At 46.1% G+C, this 20,010-nt stretch overlaps 1 protein-coding gene across 1 annotated transcript in view; it reads right to left on the bottom strand.

Moving 5' to 3' along the window:
- The window catches only part of LOC124551256, a 162,266-nt gene extending 142,523 nt beyond the window's left edge, over positions 1 to 19,743 (bottom strand). Inside the window, exon 1 of the mRNA XM_047126255.1 lies at positions 19,153 to 19,743. Coding sequence (XP_046982211.1) covers positions 19,153 to 19,743 — 591 coding nt within the window. The remainder of the gene's footprint in view (positions 1 to 19,152) is intronic.
- Positions 19,744 to 20,010: the final 267 nt, after the last annotated feature.

Genomic DNA, 20,010 nt, shown 5'->3' with positions numbered 1-20,010 from the left:
GGGTCGTCCATGCGTAAGATAGGCAATATTAAGGGGAATGTGAGGCGAGGAGCGTCGTGGTCCCGTGGTTAGCGTGAACAGCTGCGGAACCAGCGGTCCTTGGTTCAAATCTATCCTCGACTGAAAATTTCGCTTTCTTTATTTTCGCAAAGTTATGATCTGTCCGTTCGTTCATTGACGTCTCTGTTCACTGTAATAAGTTTAGTGTCTGTGTTTTGCGACCGCACCGCAAAACCGTGTGATTAGTTGACGAAAGGACGTGCCTCTCCAATGGGAACCGAAAACATTTGATAGGTCAACCGATTCCTCCACAGGAAAACACGTCTGATATTTTGTATACGACACTGGTGACAGCATATGCGTCACATGACAGGAATATGTTGTCGACCCACCTAACTAGTACACTTGGCGAATGGGTAAAAAGATTCTTCTACCTTGCCCGATTTAGGTTTTCTTGTGGATGTAATAATCACTCCAAAAAAAGTGATGAAAACATAAGAGTTTTTCACATAAACTGAAAATAAAAAGTTAAAATTTTTGGTCGAGGGAAGATTTGAACTGAAGACCTCTCGTTCTGCAGCTGTTCACACTAACCACAGGTCCACGGCGCACTTCGACCAATACTGCCCTTAATATTGCCTATATTACACATGGACGACCCAGTTTGTATATTTTGTTTATTTTTTCATAGTTCCACACAACTTCTTCCTGTTTTCTCGATCGATCTGTGTTCAGTTTTTCAAGGCCTATCCACTGTGCCAACTTATAACTAAATCTGAGCGGGGTGCGATGGGGATGTTCCCTTGTCAGTAGTAAAGCCGCTTTATGAAAAGGCAGAAAAGGATAATTTAGACAATTTTAGGCCTATTTCTATGCCATCCGTGTTTGATAAAGGTATTGAAAAGGCTGTGTATGTAAGGATAATTGATCATTTTATATCACACAATTTGCTATCAAATGTACAGTTCGGCTTTAGAAGTAGTTTAACAACTGAAAATGCTATATTCTCCTTTCTCTGTTAGGTATTGGATGGGTTAAACAAAAGGTTTCGAAAGCTAGTCATATTTTTTGATTTAACTAAGGCGTTTAATTGTGTTGATCAAAAATATTGCTCCAGATGTTGGACCATTATGGAATACAGGAAGTAGATCACAATTGGTTCACCGCTTACTTCAGAAACAGACAGCAAAAGGTCATTATTCACAATGTTGGGAATGGGTGTGATGTGGCGTCTGAGTGTGGTATGGTCAAGTGGGGGATGCCCCAGGGATCAGTGTTTGGGCCACTGGTGTTCCTTATTTATATAAATGACAGGCCTTCCAGTATTACGGGTAACTCCAAAATATTTCTGTTTGCTGATGACACTAGCTTGGTAGTAATGGATATGGGATGCAACATTGGCTCGCAAATAGTGCAGTTCATGACCTAATTTCGTGGCTTGTAGAAAATAAACTAACGCTAAACCACAGTAAGACTCACTTTTTACAGCTTTTAACACACAATTCAACAAAACTTGACGTTTTAATTTCACAGAAAGGGCATATGGTTAGTGAAACTAAATAGTTTGAACTTCTGGGTGTTCAGATAGATAGTAAACTGTCATGGAAAGTGCACGTTCAGGATCTTGTTCAAAGACTTCATGCTGCCATTTTTACTAGTAGAATAGTATCTGAAGTGGGTGACTGTTCCACACGAAAATTACTCTACTTTGCTTCTTTTCATTCGCTTATGTCGTATGGTATTATATTTTGGGGTAACTCTTCCCACTCTGAAAGGATATTTTTGACTCAGAAACGGGCGGTTCGGGCAATAAGTGGTGGAAGTTCACGAACCTCTTGTCGACCCCTGTTCACGAGTCTGGGTATTTTGACATTGGCCTCTCAATATATATATATTCCTTACTGTCATTTCTTGTTAACAATATTAGTTTATTCCCAGTTAATACCTGGCAGAAATCAAGCCTGTATTTGGTTCGGCCTTCCTTAACTCCTGTGCAGAAAGGTGTGCAGTATACTGTTGCATCCATTTTCAATAAACTACCACTTGAATTCAAAAATCTCAGCAGTAATCCACACGGTTTCAAATCGAAACTGAAGAGTTTTCTCATGGGTCACTCCTTCTATTCTGTTGAGGAATCCCTTGAAAAATTAAGCTGATTCCTGTTATATTGTTGACTTTTTTTTCGGGTTCATAAACATTTTATTTTTATCTGTTATTACTTTTGTGTTGTAATTTCATGTACTGACACGTTCCATGACCATGGAGATTTGCTCCTCGATTTGGCCCTACGGAACTTGAGGTGTAAATAAATAAATAAAACAAATGCATAATATAAACCTACTTCTAATCGATATAAGTGTTACAAGCGGTTGTAAAAAATCGCATGTAATCAGTGACAGGAATGTCTCGAGAGTTCCGAAATGCTACCAGCAGCCCAACTGGTACAATGGCTGTGCGTGGGGCACTGAAAAGAATGGGATACAATTATGGAACGCCTGCTAATAATCCAAACATTTCTCAGTTAATGTTAAACGACGTCCCCGGACAGTGGATAACTGGAAGCGAATGATGCGGACTATGAGTCAAGTGTTTGGGTTTGTGAGATGCCTGCACGACGTTGCCTGCTATCAGATGTAGTGCCGGCAGTGAAGTTCGGAGGACAGGATGTTACGCTAGAGGGACGTTTTTCGTCTTTAAGGTGAGGTCCCCCCGTATTGACCTTTTTTTTTTTTTTTTTTAGTCATCAGTCTTCTGACTGGTTTGATTCGGACCGCAACGAGTTTCTCTACTGTGCCTTCCTCTCCATCTCGGAGTAGAACTTGCAACCTACGTCCTCGATTACTTGCTGGATGTATTCCAGTCTCTGTCTTCCTCTACAGTTTTTGTACTCTACAGCTTCCTCTAGTAGCATGGAAGCCATTCTGTCATGTCTTAACAGATATCATAACGTCCTGTCCCTTCCTTTCCGATTCTGCACGCAACCTTCTCATTCCTCACCTTATCAGTCCATCTAATTTTCAATATTCGTCTGCAGAACCACATCTCGCATGCTTCGATGATATTCTGTTCTGGTTTTCCCACGTTCATGTTTCACAATCCATACAATGCTGCGTTCCAAACGTACATTCTCAGAAATTTTTTCCTCAAATCAAGGCCTATGTTTGATACTAGTAGACTTCTCTTGGATAGGAATGCCCTTTTTGCCAGTGCTAGTCTGCTTTTGATGTCCTCCTTGCTCCGTCCATCATTGGTTATTTGCTGCCTAGGTAGCAGAATTCCTTAACTTCGTCTACTTCTTGACCATCAATCCTGATGTTAAGTTTCTCGCTGTTCTCATTTTTGCTACTTCTCATTACTTTCGTTTCTCTTCGATTTACTCCCAGTCCATGATCTGTACTCATAAGACTGTTCATTCCATATAGCAGATCATGTAACTTTTCTCCACTTTCACTTAGGATAGCAATGTCATCAGTGAATCGTATCATTGATATCCTTTCACCTTCAATTTTAATTCCACTCCTGAACCTTGCTTTTATTTCCATCTTTGCTAGTCCGATGTAACGATTGAACATTAGGGGCGAAAGACTACATCCTATCTTACACCCTTTCTAATCTGAGCACTTCGTTCTTGGTCGTCCACTCTTATTATTCCTTCTTGTCTCCTGAACATATTGCATATTACCCGTCTCTTCCTATAGCGTACCCCTACTTTTCTCAGAATTTCGAACATCTTGCACCATTTTACACTGTCGACCGCTTTTTCTACGTCGACAGATCCTATGAACGGTTCTTGATTTTTCTTTAGTCTTACCTCCATTACTAACCGCAACGTCAGAATTGTCTCTCTGGTCCCTTTTCATTTCTTAAAGCCAAACTGATCGTCATCTAGTCCATCCATAATTTTCTTTTCCACTGTTCTGTATCTCATTCTCGTAAGCAGCTTAGATACATGAGCTGTTAAGCTGATTGTGCGATAATTCTCGCACTTGTCAGCTCTTGCCGTCTTCGGAATTGTGAGGATGATGCTTTTCGGAAAGTCAGATGCTATGTCACCAGACTCACACATTCTACACACCAACGTAAAGAGTCGTTTCGTTGCCACTTTCCCCAATGATTTTAGAAGTTCTGATGGAATGTTATCTACCCGTTCTGCCTTATTTGACCTTAAGTCCCCCAAAGCTCTCTTAAATTCTAATACTGAATCCCCTATCTTTTGTAAATCGACTCGTGTTTCTTCTTCTATCACATCAGACAAATCTTCCCCCTCATAGAGGCCTTCAGTGTTCTCTTTCCACCTATCCGCTCTCTCCTCTCGTTTTAATAGTGGAGTTCCCGTTGCACTCTTCATGGTATCACCCCTGCTTTTAATTTCGTAGATGGTTGTTTTGACTTTCCTACATGCTGAATCAGTCCTTCCGGCAATCATTTCTTTTTCGATTTCTTCAAATTTTTCATGCAGCCATTTCTTCTTAGCTTCCCTGCACTTCTTATTTATTTCATTCCTCACTGACTCATATTTTTTTATTCCTGAATTTCCAGAACATTTTTGTACTTTCTTCTTTCATCAATCAACTTCAGTATTTCTTCTGTTACCCAGTTACTTTCTTTATACCCATGTTTTCGTTTCCAACTTCTGTGATTGGCCTTTTTAGAGATGTTCATTCATCTTGTGATTAAGAAATTGTAAAATGAGGAAGGATGGGACACATTTTACAACGTTGTGCACTGTGTGCCGTAAAGTGACTGTTCGAAGAGGTTGATTGTTTGTGTCTGCATTAAAATGCTCCCTGTCATAAGGCAGCGTCTCTGAAGCAAAGCTTTGTGGACAGCAACATACCCGAAATGGACTGACCTGCCTTGAGTTCCGATATTTACTAAATGGAATATCTTTGCAACGAATTGCACGATTCAGACACCTCACTGAAAGTGCTCCCTGCAGAATTATGGGCGTCATAAAGGGTAGTGGTGGACACACTTTTCTGATGTCGACAGAAAGGTGTCCATGTAATTTTCATCAAATGATGTGCGAGGGTGGTTTGATAAATCTGGTAAATTTGCATCAAAGAATGGAACACTGTGGCTGCGCTTTCATGGTTGGTATGCTTGATTATTCCAATGATCTTACACGGAATTTCAACAGTGGAGAGTATAAAGTCATTGTTGGTAACTGTCTGAATTGATCAGCGTGTCGACTGCGACTGATTATCGAGAAAACAGAGTTTCGTGCTGTTTTTAAACATTTTTATCTGAAGGGTTGGACTGCCGCACAAATCAAAAGAGAAATGGATGAAGTTCTCGTGGAAGCTGCACCATCCCTGAAGACCTTTTACTTCTGTATTAACGAATTTAAACGTTATTGGGCAAGCAACGAAGGTGAAGCGCGCTAGCCGGCCGAAGTGGCCGTGCGGTTAAAGGCGCTGCAGTCTGGAACCGCAAGACCGCTACGGTCGCAGGTTCGAATCCTGCCTCGGGCATGGATGTTTGTGATGTCCTTAGGTTAGTTAGGTTTAACTAGTTCTAAGTTCTAGGGGACTAATGACATCAGCAGTTGAGTCCCATAGTGCTCAGAGCCATTTGAACCATTTTTTTGAAGCGCGCTCGGCCGTCCAATTAAGGTCACCACAAAGGAAAGCACTGATAAAATCCGTGATACGTAATGTAAGACCGCTGAAGAAAAATTCGTCAGATTGCTGGCACTGTAGTTTTGCACGCAAAGACGTGCTCTTTCACCAGGATAAAGCACTATCCCACACACGAGCGATAACAATGACAAAAGTGGCTGAACTGGGCTTTGAATTGGTTGCACATCCACCCTGTTCACCAAACATAGCTCCCAAGTGACTTCTTCTTGTTCACTAACTTGAAACTTTGGCATACTGGAGAGATATTTTCATCAAATGAGGATGTGATAGTTGCAGCCAACGAGAATACTCCAGAGTTTGACAGAACTTATTTTTCCGATGGGACGAAAGATCTGTAGGACCACTAGCCAATGTGGGTATCTCCCAAAGAGATTATGTTGAGAGTTTTATACTTGGTTCCTTGCTAGACTTATCAAACCATCGTCGTACATTTAATAAGAGTGCATTTCTAAAGATGTCGTGCGCTAATCATCCAAAACGCAGTCTGTCAGAAAATGTATACACTCTTTGTCAGGCTCTGTCGTGATATCGATATTGTCGTTCGATTTGAGTTACGAGTGTGTTGTAGTATGGTCTTTGGCTCAACAGATGTTAGTACTTTGATCTCGGTATTGAGAAAACAAGATGGCTGGAGCACGCTTGACATTCAAGCAACGAACAAGTATCGTGAAGTAGTTTTTTAAGTTTGATAGTGCCGTTGAAGTGCAACGCCAGTGGAGGTGGGAGTTTGAAACAGAACCGCCAACCTGCCTAGCAATGAAACGCATCATGGACAAGTTTGAATTTCATGGAATGATTTGTGACATTCACAAAGGAAGATCAGGAAGACGGTGTACACCTACAAGTCCTGCTTTGTCGGCTCTCGTGTTGGAAACGTTTGTTAATTCTCCAGAGAACTCTGCTACATAATGTGCACGTGAAGTGGGGGTTAGCAGTAAAAGTGTACGAAGAATTCTGAAAGCTGTAAAGTGGAAAGTTTACGTTCCACGATTACTGCACGCGATTAATGATGCCAATCCTGATTGTCGAATTCAATTTTGCGAATGGTATCAGCAAATGGTAACTGATGACGAACAATTTGTGACGAAGGTAGTGTGGAGTGACGAGGCACAATTTAAACTTAATGGAACCGTGCATCGGCATGACAGTGTGTACTGGGCACCGGAAAATCCGCATGTGTAAGTGGATAAAGCGGTCAGTCTACCAGGGGTTCATGTGTGGTGTGGGCTATCATCCAGAGGTTTAGTAGGGCCCTTTTTCTTTGATGCTACTGTCACTGGAGAAGTGGACCTGGAAATGTTGCGCACATCAATTTTGCCAGGTATACGTGGGCTTTATGGAGGTAATGAAGAGGTCTGCTACCAACAGGACGGGGCGCCACCACACTACCACCTAGCCAAACGAGCTTTCATGGATGATAATTTTCCAGGCATTGGATTGGATGAAAAGGGTCGCCAGTTCTAACAGCTATGGACTTTTACTTGACGGGAACTGTGAAAGATAACGCCTATCGACGTAAGCCACGCACGCTGGAGGAACTTCGCCAGAAGATTACAGCGACTTGTGCAGCGATCTGCACTGTAACGCTGACTGAGGTAGTTGCGGCGACCGCTGCTCGTTCTGTTTTGTGCATAGCCGCCAACGGTGAACATTTTGAACGATTAAAGTAACCATGTGCTAAACTGAAGGTTGTACAACATCCGTGATCAATTATTAAATGTAAAATAAACACTTAAGTAATACTTTCGTTCCTTGAAGTGTGTATACACTTTGCTGCTGGTATCTGTATTATGACCACTCCCCACCGCGGGTGGCGTTATGGGCACGTGACGCTGTAAAAAAGTATGTAAGCAAAGATATGGTCTGTGAATGGGGTACTATATTGTCATTAGCTCCTTTGATAAAGGGCAGATTATTATTATGCAGAGCCTGTGAACGGGTATCCCGAAAATGGCGAAGGTGGTCGAGTGTTCATGTGCTACTGTCGTGAGCATCTACAGAAAGAGGTAGAAGGTCGGTGTAACTAACATTACGCGCTAAATGGTTCAAATGGCTCTGACAAGGGAACCTCCTCATCACGCCCCCCTCAGATTTAGTTATACGTTGGCACAGTGGATAGGCCTTGAAAAACTGAACACAGATCAATCGATAAAACAGGAAGAAGTTGTGTGGAACGATGAAAAAATAAGCAAAATATACAAACTGAGTAGTCCATCCGCAAGATAGGCAACAACAAGGGCAATGTGACGTCAGGAGTGCCGTAGTCCCGTGGTTAGCGTGAGTAGCAGCGGAACGAGAGGTCCTTGGTTCAAGCCTTCCCTCGAGTGAAAATTTTGCTTCCTTTATTTTCGCAAAGTTGTGATCTATCCGTTCGTTCATTGACGTCTCTGTTCACTGTAATAAGTTTAGTGTTTGTGTTTTGCAACTGCACCGCAAAAACGTGCGATTAGTAGACGAAACGACGTGCCTCTCCAATGGGAACCGAAAACATTTGATCGCAAGGTCATAGGTCAACCGATTCCTCCACAGGAAAACATTTCTGATATATTCTATACGACACTGGTGACGGCATGTGCGTCACATGACAGGAATATGTTGTCGACCCACCTAACTTGTACACTTGGCGAATGGGTAAAAAGATTCTTCTACCTCGCCCGATTTAGGTTTTCTTGTGGATGTGATAATCACTCCCAAAAAAGTGATGAAAACATAAGAATTTGTCACATAAACTGAAAATAAAAAAATCAAACTTTTCACTCGAGGGAAGACTTGAACTCAAGTACCTCTGATTCTGCAGTCGCTCACGCTAACCACGGGACCACGGCGCTCATAAGCCCATACTTTCCTTCATGTTGCCTATCTTCCGCATGGACTACTCAGTTTGTATATTTTGCTTATTTTTTCCATAGTTTCACACAACTTCCTGTTTTCTCGATTGATCTGTGTTCAGTTTTTCAAGGCCTATCCACTGTGCTAACTTATAACTAAATCTGAGGGGGGTGCGATGGGGAGGTTCCCTTGTGACCACTCTGGGACTTAACATCTGATGTCATCAGTCCCCTAGAACTTAGAACTACTTAAACCTAACTAACCTAAGGACATCACACACATCCATGCCCGAGGCAGGATTCGAACCTGCAACCGTAGCGGTCGCGCGGTTCCAGGCTGAAGCGCCTAGAACCGCTCGGCCACTTCGGCCGGCCGCGCTAAATGGTTCGACGTGCATGACTCTTCACAGAACGTGGGGTTCGGAGGCTTGCCCACTGTGTAAAGTAGGATAGATGGTGATCTGTAGCATCTCTGCCGAAAGGGCACAATGCTATAGTCCGATCCACAAACGACGTCAGTTGGCGCACGTCGAGGCACGAGCGAGGATTGCGTTGTTGACGATTCCAAACGACAGTTGCCGTACATGCATACGCATGCTTTCCGCTTCAAGAAAGCATACGTCCTGCAAATTAAGTCTCTCGGTTGCTTATGCGGACTGTATCACATACCACCAAACTCAGCGACTGCAGCTCGCAACAAATGGAATATAACTCGCTAAAGTAACGTTTAATACTCGCATTAGCTTCGGCATTCAAAGCAGAGCGCTCAGAACACTACTGAACATTCATTGGCTGTCAGAGAATACGTGATGTAGGTGCAAACATCGTTCGTGACTCCAGCTGTTGTGCACTGTTGAACATGGAGCTCCGCAGCATACTACTGCTATGTGTTTACGTGTTAACCAAACGTCATCGTCAGGTTACGATTTCAATGGGCACAGTGCCATGGGGACCCGGCCATCGATCAATGGAAACGTGTGGCTTTTTGGGTGAATCACACGTCTGCTACGTCCAGAGTCGTATCCACAAATGCAGTCGTCGAGGTGAACGGCGGCGTGCCACGGGTGCAGGGTGGTGGGAGCAGTATTATGGTATGGGTAATATTCTTCTGCGCTTGCGTGGGAGCTACAGTAGCAATGGAAGACACGCTGACAGCTGCGAACCACCTGTATCCCTTCAGGCTTCATCACTTCCCCGACGGCGATGTCTTTTCTCAGCAGTGCAATTGTCCGCGTGTAGGAGCAAGAAGCGAGCTACAGTTGTTTGAGGAGCATTATGGTGAACTCGCGTTGATGTCTCAGCGACCAAATTCGGCTGATGCAGATCCTATGGAACCCATCTGGGGCGCCATCACCGTGTAAGCAAATCAGCGGCCAGTTGTTTACGCCTATTACTTGACCTGTGCATAGGCATCTAGTGCAACATACCTCGACAAATCTAGCAGGAAACTGTCGTCGGATCGCTGGTACGCAGATTCAGTGATGTATTTCGTTCCAAAGACGATCAAAGAAGCTACGCACATCAAAAAAACTTTTGCATCACCCTGGTTCCCAGAACAAGTGAAGACAGACGTTGACTGTGGATATTGAATCATAGAGACCCTTTGACTGTTCAGAGATGTCACTAAACCCGCCCAAAGATGTAAACAACCATGCATGAGCAACGCCTATTAGACAGAGGGGGTCCGCCGCTCGTGGTCTCGCGGTAGCGTTCTCGCTTCCCGAGCACGGGGTCCCGGGTTCGATTCCCGGCGGGGTCAGGGATTTTCATCTGCCTCGAGATGACTGGGTGTTTGTGTTGTCCTCATCATTTCATCATCATCCAGGAAAGTGGCGGAATTGGACTGAGCAAAGATTGGATACTTGTATGGGCGCTGATAACCACGCAGTTGAGCGCCCCACAAACCAAACATCATCATCATCATAGACAGAGGGTGTCCAACAGCCGATAAGTTCCAGTCATTCCACTAGGAAGGATGTACATGGCTCGTGTTGTCTGCAGTTCAACCATGCCTAGACGGTCAATATCGAGGTTCGATCGCATCCGCATTGTTACTTTGTGCCAGGAAGGGCTCTAACAAGGGAAGTGTCCAGGTCTCTGAGTGAACCAAAGTGATGTTGTTCGGACATGGAGGAGATGCAGAGAGACGGGGAGTGTCAATGTCATGCCTCGCTTAGACTGCCCAAGGGCTACTACTGCAGTGGATGTCCGCTACCTACGAATTATGGCTCGGAGGAAACCGGACAGCAACGCCACCATGTTGAACAACGCTTTTTGTGCAGCCGCAGGACATCGTGTTACGACTCAAACTGTACACAATACGCTGCATGATGCGCAATGTCTCTCCCGACGTCCATGGCGAGGTCCATCTTCGCAACCACGACATCATGCAGCGCGGTACAGATGGGCCCAACAACATGCCGAATAGACCGCTCAGGAATGGCATCACGTTCTCTTCACCGATGAGTGTCGCATATGCCTTCAAGCAGACAATCATCGGAGATGTGTTTGAGGCCATGCAGCCAGGCTGAAGGCCTTAGACACACTGTCCAGTGAGTGCAGTGAGGTGGGGGTTCCCTGCCGTTTTGGGATGGCGTTATGTGGGGCCGACGTACGCCTCTGGTGGTTATGGATAGCGCCGGAACGGCTGTACGACACGTATACGTGAATGCCATTTCCGACCGATAGTACAACCATATCGGCAGCATATTGGCGAGGCATTCGTCTTTGTGGACAACAATTCGTCCCCCTCCCCCCTCCCCATCGTTCACATCTTGTGAATAACTTCCTTCTGGGTAACGGAATCGACTAGAGTGGCCAGCATGTTCCCAATATATGAACCCTATGGAACATGCCTGGGATAGATTGGAAAGGGCTGTGCCGGCCGTGGTGGCCAAGCGGTTCTAGACGCTTCAGTCCGGAAGCGCGCGACTGCTACGGTCGCAGGTTCGAATCCTGCCTCGGGCATGGACGTGTATGATGTCCTTTGGGTAGTTAGACTGACCTAGTTCTAAGTTCTAGGGGACTGATTAGGGGACTGATGACCTCCGATGTTAAGTCGCATGGGGCTCAGAGCCATTTGAACCATTTGAAAGGCCTGTTTGTGGATGACGTGACCCACCAACCACTCTGAGGGATCTACACCTAGTCGCCGTTGAGACGTGGGACAATCTGGACCAACAGTGCCTTGATGAACTTGAGATAGTAGGCCACGACGAATACAGGCACGTATCAATGTAAGAGGACGTGCTGCTGGGTATTAGAGGTGTGTACAGCAATCTGGACCACCACCTTGAAGGTCTCGCTGTATGGTGGAGCTCAGAGCCATTTAAACCATTTGAAAGGCCTGTTTATGGACGACGTGACCCACCAACCACTCTGAGGAATCTACGCGTAGTCGCCGTTGAGACGTGGAACAATCTGGACGAACGGTGCCTTGATGAACTTGTGGATAGTAGGCCACGACGACTACAGGCACGTATCAATGTAAGAGGACGTGCTACTGGGTATTAGAGGTGTGTACAGCAATCTGGACCACCACCTTGAAGGTCTCGCTGTATGGTGGTGCTCAGAGCCATTTAAACCATTTGAAAGGCCTGTTTATGGACGACGTGACCCACCAACCACTCTGAGGAATCTACGCGTAGCCGCCGTTGAGACGTGGAACAATCTGGACCAACAGTGCCTTGATGAACTTGAGATAGTAGGCCACGACGAATACAGGCACCTATCAATGTAAGAGGACGTGCTGCTGGGTATTAGACGTGTGTACAGCAATCTGGACCACCACCTTGAAGGTCTCGCTGTATGGTGGTGCTCAGAGCCATTTAAACCATTTGAAAGGCCTGTTTATGGACGACGTGACCCACCAACCACTCTGAGGAATCTACGCGTAGCCGCCGTTGAGACGTGGAACAATCTGGACGAACGGTGCCTTGATGAACTTGTGGATAGTAGGCCACGACGACTACAGGCACGTATCAATGCAAGAGGACGTGCTACTGGGTATTAGAGGTACCAGTGCTTACAGCAATCTGGACCACCACCTCTGAAGATCTCACTGTATGGTGGTACAACATGCAACGTGTGGTTTTAATGAGCAATAAAAAGGGCGGAAATGTCCTCCCTATATAAGCGGGCAGTGCACGCCAGCGGAACCATTCCGCTGTGAGCGCTGTCTGCAACAGCATTGAAGCCACTATGCCTCGTCGACGTGTATATCGTCAACGTCGCCATCGCATGCCAGTTTACAAACACATAATGAGCCTCGAGAATAAACTTTGAATTAATGGCACTGCACAAAGTGTCATATTAAATGGACCCTTTTTTTCCGTGGATGTCGAGTTAATTTCAGTCTTGACGCTGGCTCAGGGAGTTCTGGAAGTGGATGGTTTAGCTATCGTCCGATGTGAGAATGCCTCTCTACCTGGATTGGAATCGTTCGCCGACCGAGATTTTATCGCCTACAAGACCTGGCATTGTGGAATAGATGCTAAGCCCCAATCTAGACCTAGTTATATATATATATTAATATGCCTTGTACACCCGCTCCTGTCGTAAAGTTAGTAATGAAGAAAAAATACATGTATGGATGAAAGGACTTGGTGTACTTGCTGAGAATGTAACTTGTAAGTAGGCTGTTCAGGTTTTTATGTTGGTAACGCCACGTAGCGCTCTATATGAAAATCACTGACTGTGCTGTGTTAAGTCTGTGGCTGGTCTGCGTTGTTCCAATATTGCTATTGTAGTGTTGGGCAGTTGGATGTTAACAACGCGTAGCGTTGCGCAGTTGGAGGTGAGCCGCCAGCAGTGGTGGATGTGGGGAAGTGAGATGGCGGAGTTTCGAGAGCGGATGATCTGGACGTGTGTCCATCAGAGACAGTAAATTTGTGAGACTGGATGCCATGAACTGCTATATATATTATAACTTTTGAACACTATTAAGGTAAATACATTGTTTGTTCTCTATCAAAATCTTTCATTTGCTAACTATGCCTATCAGTAGTTAGTGCCTTCAGTAGTTAGAATCTTTTATTTAGCTGGCAGCAGTTGCGCTCGCTGTATTGCAGTAGTACGAGTAACGAAGATTTTTGTGAGCTAACTGAGTTGTGAAAGTTATAGGTTAATGCCCCCCCCCCCCTTGAACCGTGGACCTTGCCGTTGGTGGGGAGGCTTCCGTGCCTCAGCGATACAACGGAGGGGTATCTGTTGAGAGGCCAGACAAACGTGTGGTTCCTGAAGAGGGGCAGCAGCCTTTTCAGTAGTTGCAAGGGCAACAGTCTGGATGATTGACTGATCTGGCCTTGTAATAATAACCAAAACGGCCTTGCTGTGCTGGTACTGCGAACGGCTGAAAGCAAGGGGAAACTACGGCCGTAGTTTTTCCCGAGGGCATGCAGCTTTACTGTATGATTAAATGATGATGGCGTCCTCTTGGGTAAAATATTCCGGAGGTAAAATAGTCCCCCATTCGGATCTCCGGGCGGGGACTACTCAAGAGGCTGTCATTATCAGGAATCAATAACTATAACGGAATGGATGGTGTCTTGAAGGGAGGATATAAGATGAACATCAACAAAAGCAAAACGAGGATAATGGAATGTAGTCTAATTAAGTCGGGTGATGTTGAGGGTATTAGATTAGGAAATCAGACACTTAAAGTAGTAAAGGAGTTTTGCTATTTGGGGAGCAAAATAACTGATGATGGTCGAAGTAGAGAGGATATAAAATGTAGACTGGCAATGGCAAGGAAAGCGTTTCTGAAGAAGAGAAATTTGTTAACATCGGGTATAGATTTAAGTGTCAGGAAGTCTTTTCTGAAAGTATTTGTATGGAGTGTAGCCATGTATGGAAGTGAAACATGGACGATAAATAGTTTGGACAAGAAGAGAATAGAAGCTTTTGAAATGTGGTGCTACAGAAGAATGCTGAAGATGAGTTGGGTAGATCACATAACTAATGAGGAGGTACTGAATAGGATTGGGGAGAAGAGGAGTTTGTGGCACAACTTGACCAGAAGAAGGGATCGGTTGGTAGGACATGTTCTGAGGCATCAAGGGATCACCAATTTAGTATTGGAGGGCAGCGTGGAGGGTAAAAATCGTAGAGGGAGACCAAGAGATGAATTCACTAATCAGATTCAGAAGTATGTAGGTTGCAGTAGGTACTGGGAGATGAAGAAGCTTGCACAGGTTAGAGTAGCATGGAGAGCTCCATCAAACCAGTCTCAGGACTGAAGACCACAACAACAACAACAACATAGGTTAATGTTAGTCGGGGCCGTTCTTTTGTGGGGATTATTGAAAGTCAGATTGCGTTGCGCTAAAAATATTGTGTGTCAGTTTAAGCACAATCATTCATTAATTTTTCTAAGGGGACGTTTCAAACTTTAACTGGTGATGTAACCCTGTACTATAATTATTTACAATGTGTGATCTGTAGCGTCAGCCATCAACTGGGGAGCGTACATCGCGAACCGGGAGCTCAAGGATACAACAGTTGCCCGCATCTCGTGGTCGTGCGGTAGCGTTCTCGCTTCCCACGCCCGGGTTCCCGGGTTCGATCCCCGGCGGAGTCAGGGATTTTCTCTGCCTCGTAATGGCTGGGTGTTGTGTGATGTCCTTAGGTTAGTTAGGTTTAAGTAGTTCTAAGTTCTAGAGGACTGATGACCATAGATGTTAAGTCCCATAGTGCTCAGAGCCATTTTTTTGATACAACAGTTTGAAAAAAAATCAAAAGCATATTGCCGCACAGCCCGCTGAGCGCCTAGCAAGTCGGTGACACAAACCACCCGCCTCGGCTTTGCGCCAAGTGATAAGGACGGCGCACCAGCAGGAGCGCGCTGCTAGAGCTACAACAGCGCGCGTACGGGATAACATCCCTCATTCTGGTGCCTGCAGAGTCTAAGTCCCTTATCAGCTGCGATACGTAAGCAAGGTCGTTCGCTCCCTATATAAGAGGGCAGTGCACGCCAGCGGAACCACTCCGCTGTGAGCTCTGTCTGCAATATCATTGAAGCCACTATGCCTCATCGACGTGTATATCGTCAACGTCGCCATCGCATGCCAGTTTACAAACACATAATGTGCTTCGAGAATAAAGTTGGAATTAATGGCACCGCACAAAGTGTCATATTAAATGGACCCATTTTTTTCCGTGAATGTCGAGTTAATTTCAGTCTTGACGCTGGCTCAGGGAGTTCTGGAAGTGGATGGTTTAGCTATCGTCCGATGTGAGAATGCCTCTCTACCTAGATTGGAATCGTTCGCCGACCGAGATGTGATCGCCTATCTACATCTACAAGACTACTCTGCAATTCACATTTAACTGCTTGGCAGAGAGTTCATCGAACCACAATCATACTATCTCTCTACCATTCCACTCCCGAACAGCGCGCGGCAAAAACGAACACCTAAACCTTACTGTTCGAGCTCTGATTTCTCTTATTTTATTTTGATGGTCATTCCTGCCTATGTAGGTTGTGCTCAACAAAATATTTCCGCACTTGGAAGAGAAAGTTGGCGACTGAAATTTCGTAAATAGATCTCGCCACGACGAAAAACTTCTTTGCTTTAATGACTTCCATCCCAACTCGCGTATCATATCTGCCACACTCTCTCCCCTATTACGTATTAATACAAAACGAGCTGACCTTTTTTGCACCCTTTCGATGTCCTCCGTCAATCCCACCCGGTAAGGATCCCACAACGCGCAGCAATATTCTAACAGAGGACGAATTAGTGTAGTGTAAGCTGCCTCTTTAGTGGACTTGTTGCATCTTCGAACTGTCCTGCCAATGAAACGCAACCTTTGGCTCGCCTTCCCCACAATATTATCTATGTGGTCTTTCCAGCTGAAGTTGTTCGTAATTTTAACACCCAGGTACTTAGTTGAATTGACAGCCTTGAGAATTGTACTATTTATCGAGTAATCGAATCCCAACGTGTTTCTTTTGGAACTCATGTGGATCACCTCACACTTTTCGTTATTTAGCGTCAACCGCCACCTACCACACCATACAGCAATCTTTTCTAAATCGCTTTGCAACCGATACTGGTCTTCGGATGACCTTACTAGACGGTAAATTACAGAATCATCTGCGAACAACCTAAGAGAACTGCTCCGACTGTCACCCAGGTCATTTATATAGATCAGGAACAGCAGAGGTCCCAGGACGCTTCTACATCTACATTTATACTCCGCAAACCACCCAACGGTGTGTGGTGGAGGACACTTAACGTGCCACTGTCATTACTTCCCTTTTCCGTTCCAGTCGCGTATGGTTCGCGGGAAGAACGACTGTCTGAAAGCCTCCGTGCGCGCTCGAATCTTTCTAATTTTACCTTCGTGATCTGCTCGGGAGGTATAAGTAGGGGGAAACAATATATTCGATACCTCATCCAGAAACGCACCCTCTCGAAACCTGGCGAGCAAGCTACACCGCGATGCAGAGCGCCTCTCTTGCAGAGTCTGCCACTTGAGTTTGCTAAACATCTCCGTAACGCTATCACGGTTACCAAATAACCCTGTGACGAAACGTGCCGCTCTTCTTTGGATCTTCTCTATCTCCTCCGTCAACCCGATCTGGTATGGATCCCACACTGATGAGCAACACTCAAGTATAGGTCGAACGAGTGTTTTGCAAGCCACCTCCTTTGTTGATGGACTACATTTTCTAAGGACTCTCCCAATGAATCTCAACCTGGTACCCGCCTTACCAACAATTAATTTTATATGATCATTCCACTTCAAATCGTTCCGCACGCATACTCCCAGATATTTTACAGAAGTAACTGCTACCAGTGTTTGTTCCGCTATCATATAATCGTACAATAAAGGATCCTTCTTTCTATGTATTCGCAATACATTACATTTGTCTATGTTAAGGGTCAGTTGCCACTCCCTGCACCAAGTGCCTATCTGCTGCAGATCTTCCTGCATTTCGCTACAATTTTCTAATGCTGCAACTTCTCTGTATACTACAGCATCATCCGCGAAAAGCCGCATGGAACTTCCGACACTATCTACTAGGTCATTTATATATATATTGTGAAAAGCAATGGTCCCATAACACTCCCCTGTGGCACGCCAGAGGTTACTTTAACGTCTGTAGACGTCTCTCCATTGATAACAACGTGCTGGGTTCTTCCCTGGGGAACACCTGATATCACTTCAGTTTTACTCGTGATTTGCCGTCTATTAGGAGGTGTATTCAAGTTCTAAGGCCTCCAATTTTTTTTTCTCCAGACTGGAAAGAGGTAGAAACATGCGCATTGTTTTAAAATGAGGCCGCATTCATTGTCAATACGTCCCAGAGATGGCACCACCGTACGGCAGATGGATTTTTACCGCCAGCGGCGAGAATGAGAACTGTTTTAAATACTTAAAATGGTGACGTTTTCCTTACTTGAATAGCGTGCAATCATTCATTTTCTGAATTTGCGTGGTGTGAAACCAATTGAAATTCATCGACAGTTGAAGGAGACATGTGGTGATGGAGTTATGGATGTGTCGAAAGTGCGTTTGTGGGTGCGACAGTTTAATGAAGGCAGAACATCGTGTGACAACAAACCGAAACAAGCCGGTCTGACGACATGATCGAGAAAGTGGAGATAATTGTTTTGGGGGATCGCCGAATGACTGTTGAACAGATCGCCTCCAGAGTTGGCATTTCTGTGGGTTCTGTGCCCACAATCCTGCATGACGACCTGAAAATGCGAAAAGTGTCATCCAGGTGGGTACCACGAATGCTGACGGACGACCACACGGCTGCCCGTGTGGCATGTTGCCAAGCAATGTTGACGCGCAATGACAGCATGAATGGGACTTTCTTTTCGTCGGTTGTGACAATGGATGAGACGTGGATGCCATTTTTCAATCTAGAAACAAAGGGCAGTCAGCCCAATGGAAACACACAGATTCACCGCCACCAAAAAATTTCGGGTAACCGCTAGTGCTGAAAAAATGATGGTGTCCATTTTATGGGACAGCGAGGGCGTAATCCTTACCCATTGCGTTCGAAAGGGCACTACGGTAACAGGTGCATCCTACGAAAATGTTTTGAAGAACAAATTCCTTCCTGCACTGCAACAGAAACGTCCGGGAAGGGCTGTGCGTGTGCTGTTTCACCAAGACAACGCACCCGCACATCGAGCTAACGTTACGCAACAGTTTCTTCGTGATAAGAGCTTTAAAGTGATTCCTCATGCTCCCTACTCACCTGACCTGGCTCCTAGTGACTTTTGGCTTTTTCAAACAATGAAAGACAATCTCCGTAGCCCCACATTCACCAGCCGTGCTGCTATTGCCTCAGCGATTTTCCAGTGGTCAAAACAGACTCCTAAAGAAGCCTTCGCCGCTGCCATGGAATCGTGGCGACAGCGTTGTGAAAAATGTGTACGTCTGCAGGGCGATTACGTCGAGAAGTAACGCCAGTTTCATCGATTTCGAGTGAGTAGTTAATTAGAAAAAAAATCGGAGGCCTTAGAACTTGAATGCACCTCGTACTACAAACTGCGACTTCCTGACACGAAATCACGAATCCAGTCGCACAACTCGCCTATGTTGATGTCTATTTCATTTCTCGGTACCGAGGTGATGCAAAACTTTTTTCGATGTGTGTATTAAGCAGGTGGTGATAATGTTTCGGTTATCAGCATACACTGTAGGCGGCAGCGAGCGGCGAGTCGGTACGAACCGTCAGTGGAGTCCTGGGGCTGGAGGAACAGAGCTTTGGCCGACGGCGAAGGCGACGCCTGCTCGCCGAAGACGACCTTGACGGGCCGCGGCACGACGTCGAGCGTCGACGCCTGGTGGTGAGGGTCGGCGAACGTCAGCTTGCCCCTGACCGCGACGCTGCGGTCCGAGCCGCCGGCGCCGGCGCCGGCGTCGCCGACGGTCAGCGCGGGCGACACGACGCTGACGGGGCGCGGCGGGGGCGGCGTCGCCGCCTTGGCGCCGCGGCGCTTCACCAGCAGCGTCGCGACGTCGCCGGAGCGCGTGCGCACCGCCAGCGTCTCCGTGCCGGCCGGGTCCAGGCTGCGCGACACGTGCAGCGCCGTGCGCGTCACGGACGCGCCGCCGCCCGAGGTCGTGCCGCTCGCGCTGGTGGTCGTGGTCGTGGTCGTGGTCGCGGAGGCAGTGGTGGTGGAGGTCTTGGTCGCCGCCGTCGGCGACGGCAGCGGCGGTGACGCTCCGGGGTCAGCGTCGGCCGCCAGAGACGGCGATAGAGCTGCGAGCAGCAGCGCCGCGGCGACGTACGTGGGCCGCCTCATCGCTTCCTGCCAACACCACCACCACTGTCAGTCTCCGTGTTCTCGTAGCGTTTTAGCTGATCATAGTATGAAGGCTTTCACGACCGGATGACATATCTTCTGGTAAACCTTCCGGGATGTAAGGTCGTGGTCCATGAAACTCTTCAGCTCCTAACGTTTCGTCCAGAGCTGCGCTGGACATCTTCAGAGGGGTGTTCCTCCTCCGGTGAGTCTTGCCCCTCTGAAGATGTCCAGCGCAGCTCTGGACGAAACGTTAGGAGCTGAAGA

This window comes from Schistocerca americana, chromosome 9 (assembly GCF_021461395.2).
Source record: "Schistocerca americana isolate TAMUIC-IGC-003095 chromosome 9, iqSchAmer2.1, whole genome shotgun sequence".
Classification (NCBI taxonomy): domain Eukaryota; kingdom Metazoa; phylum Arthropoda; class Insecta; order Orthoptera; family Acrididae; genus Schistocerca; species Schistocerca americana.
Note: the sequence above shows the minus strand (reverse complement) of the source record. Positions and strands in the feature narration are given on the sequence as shown.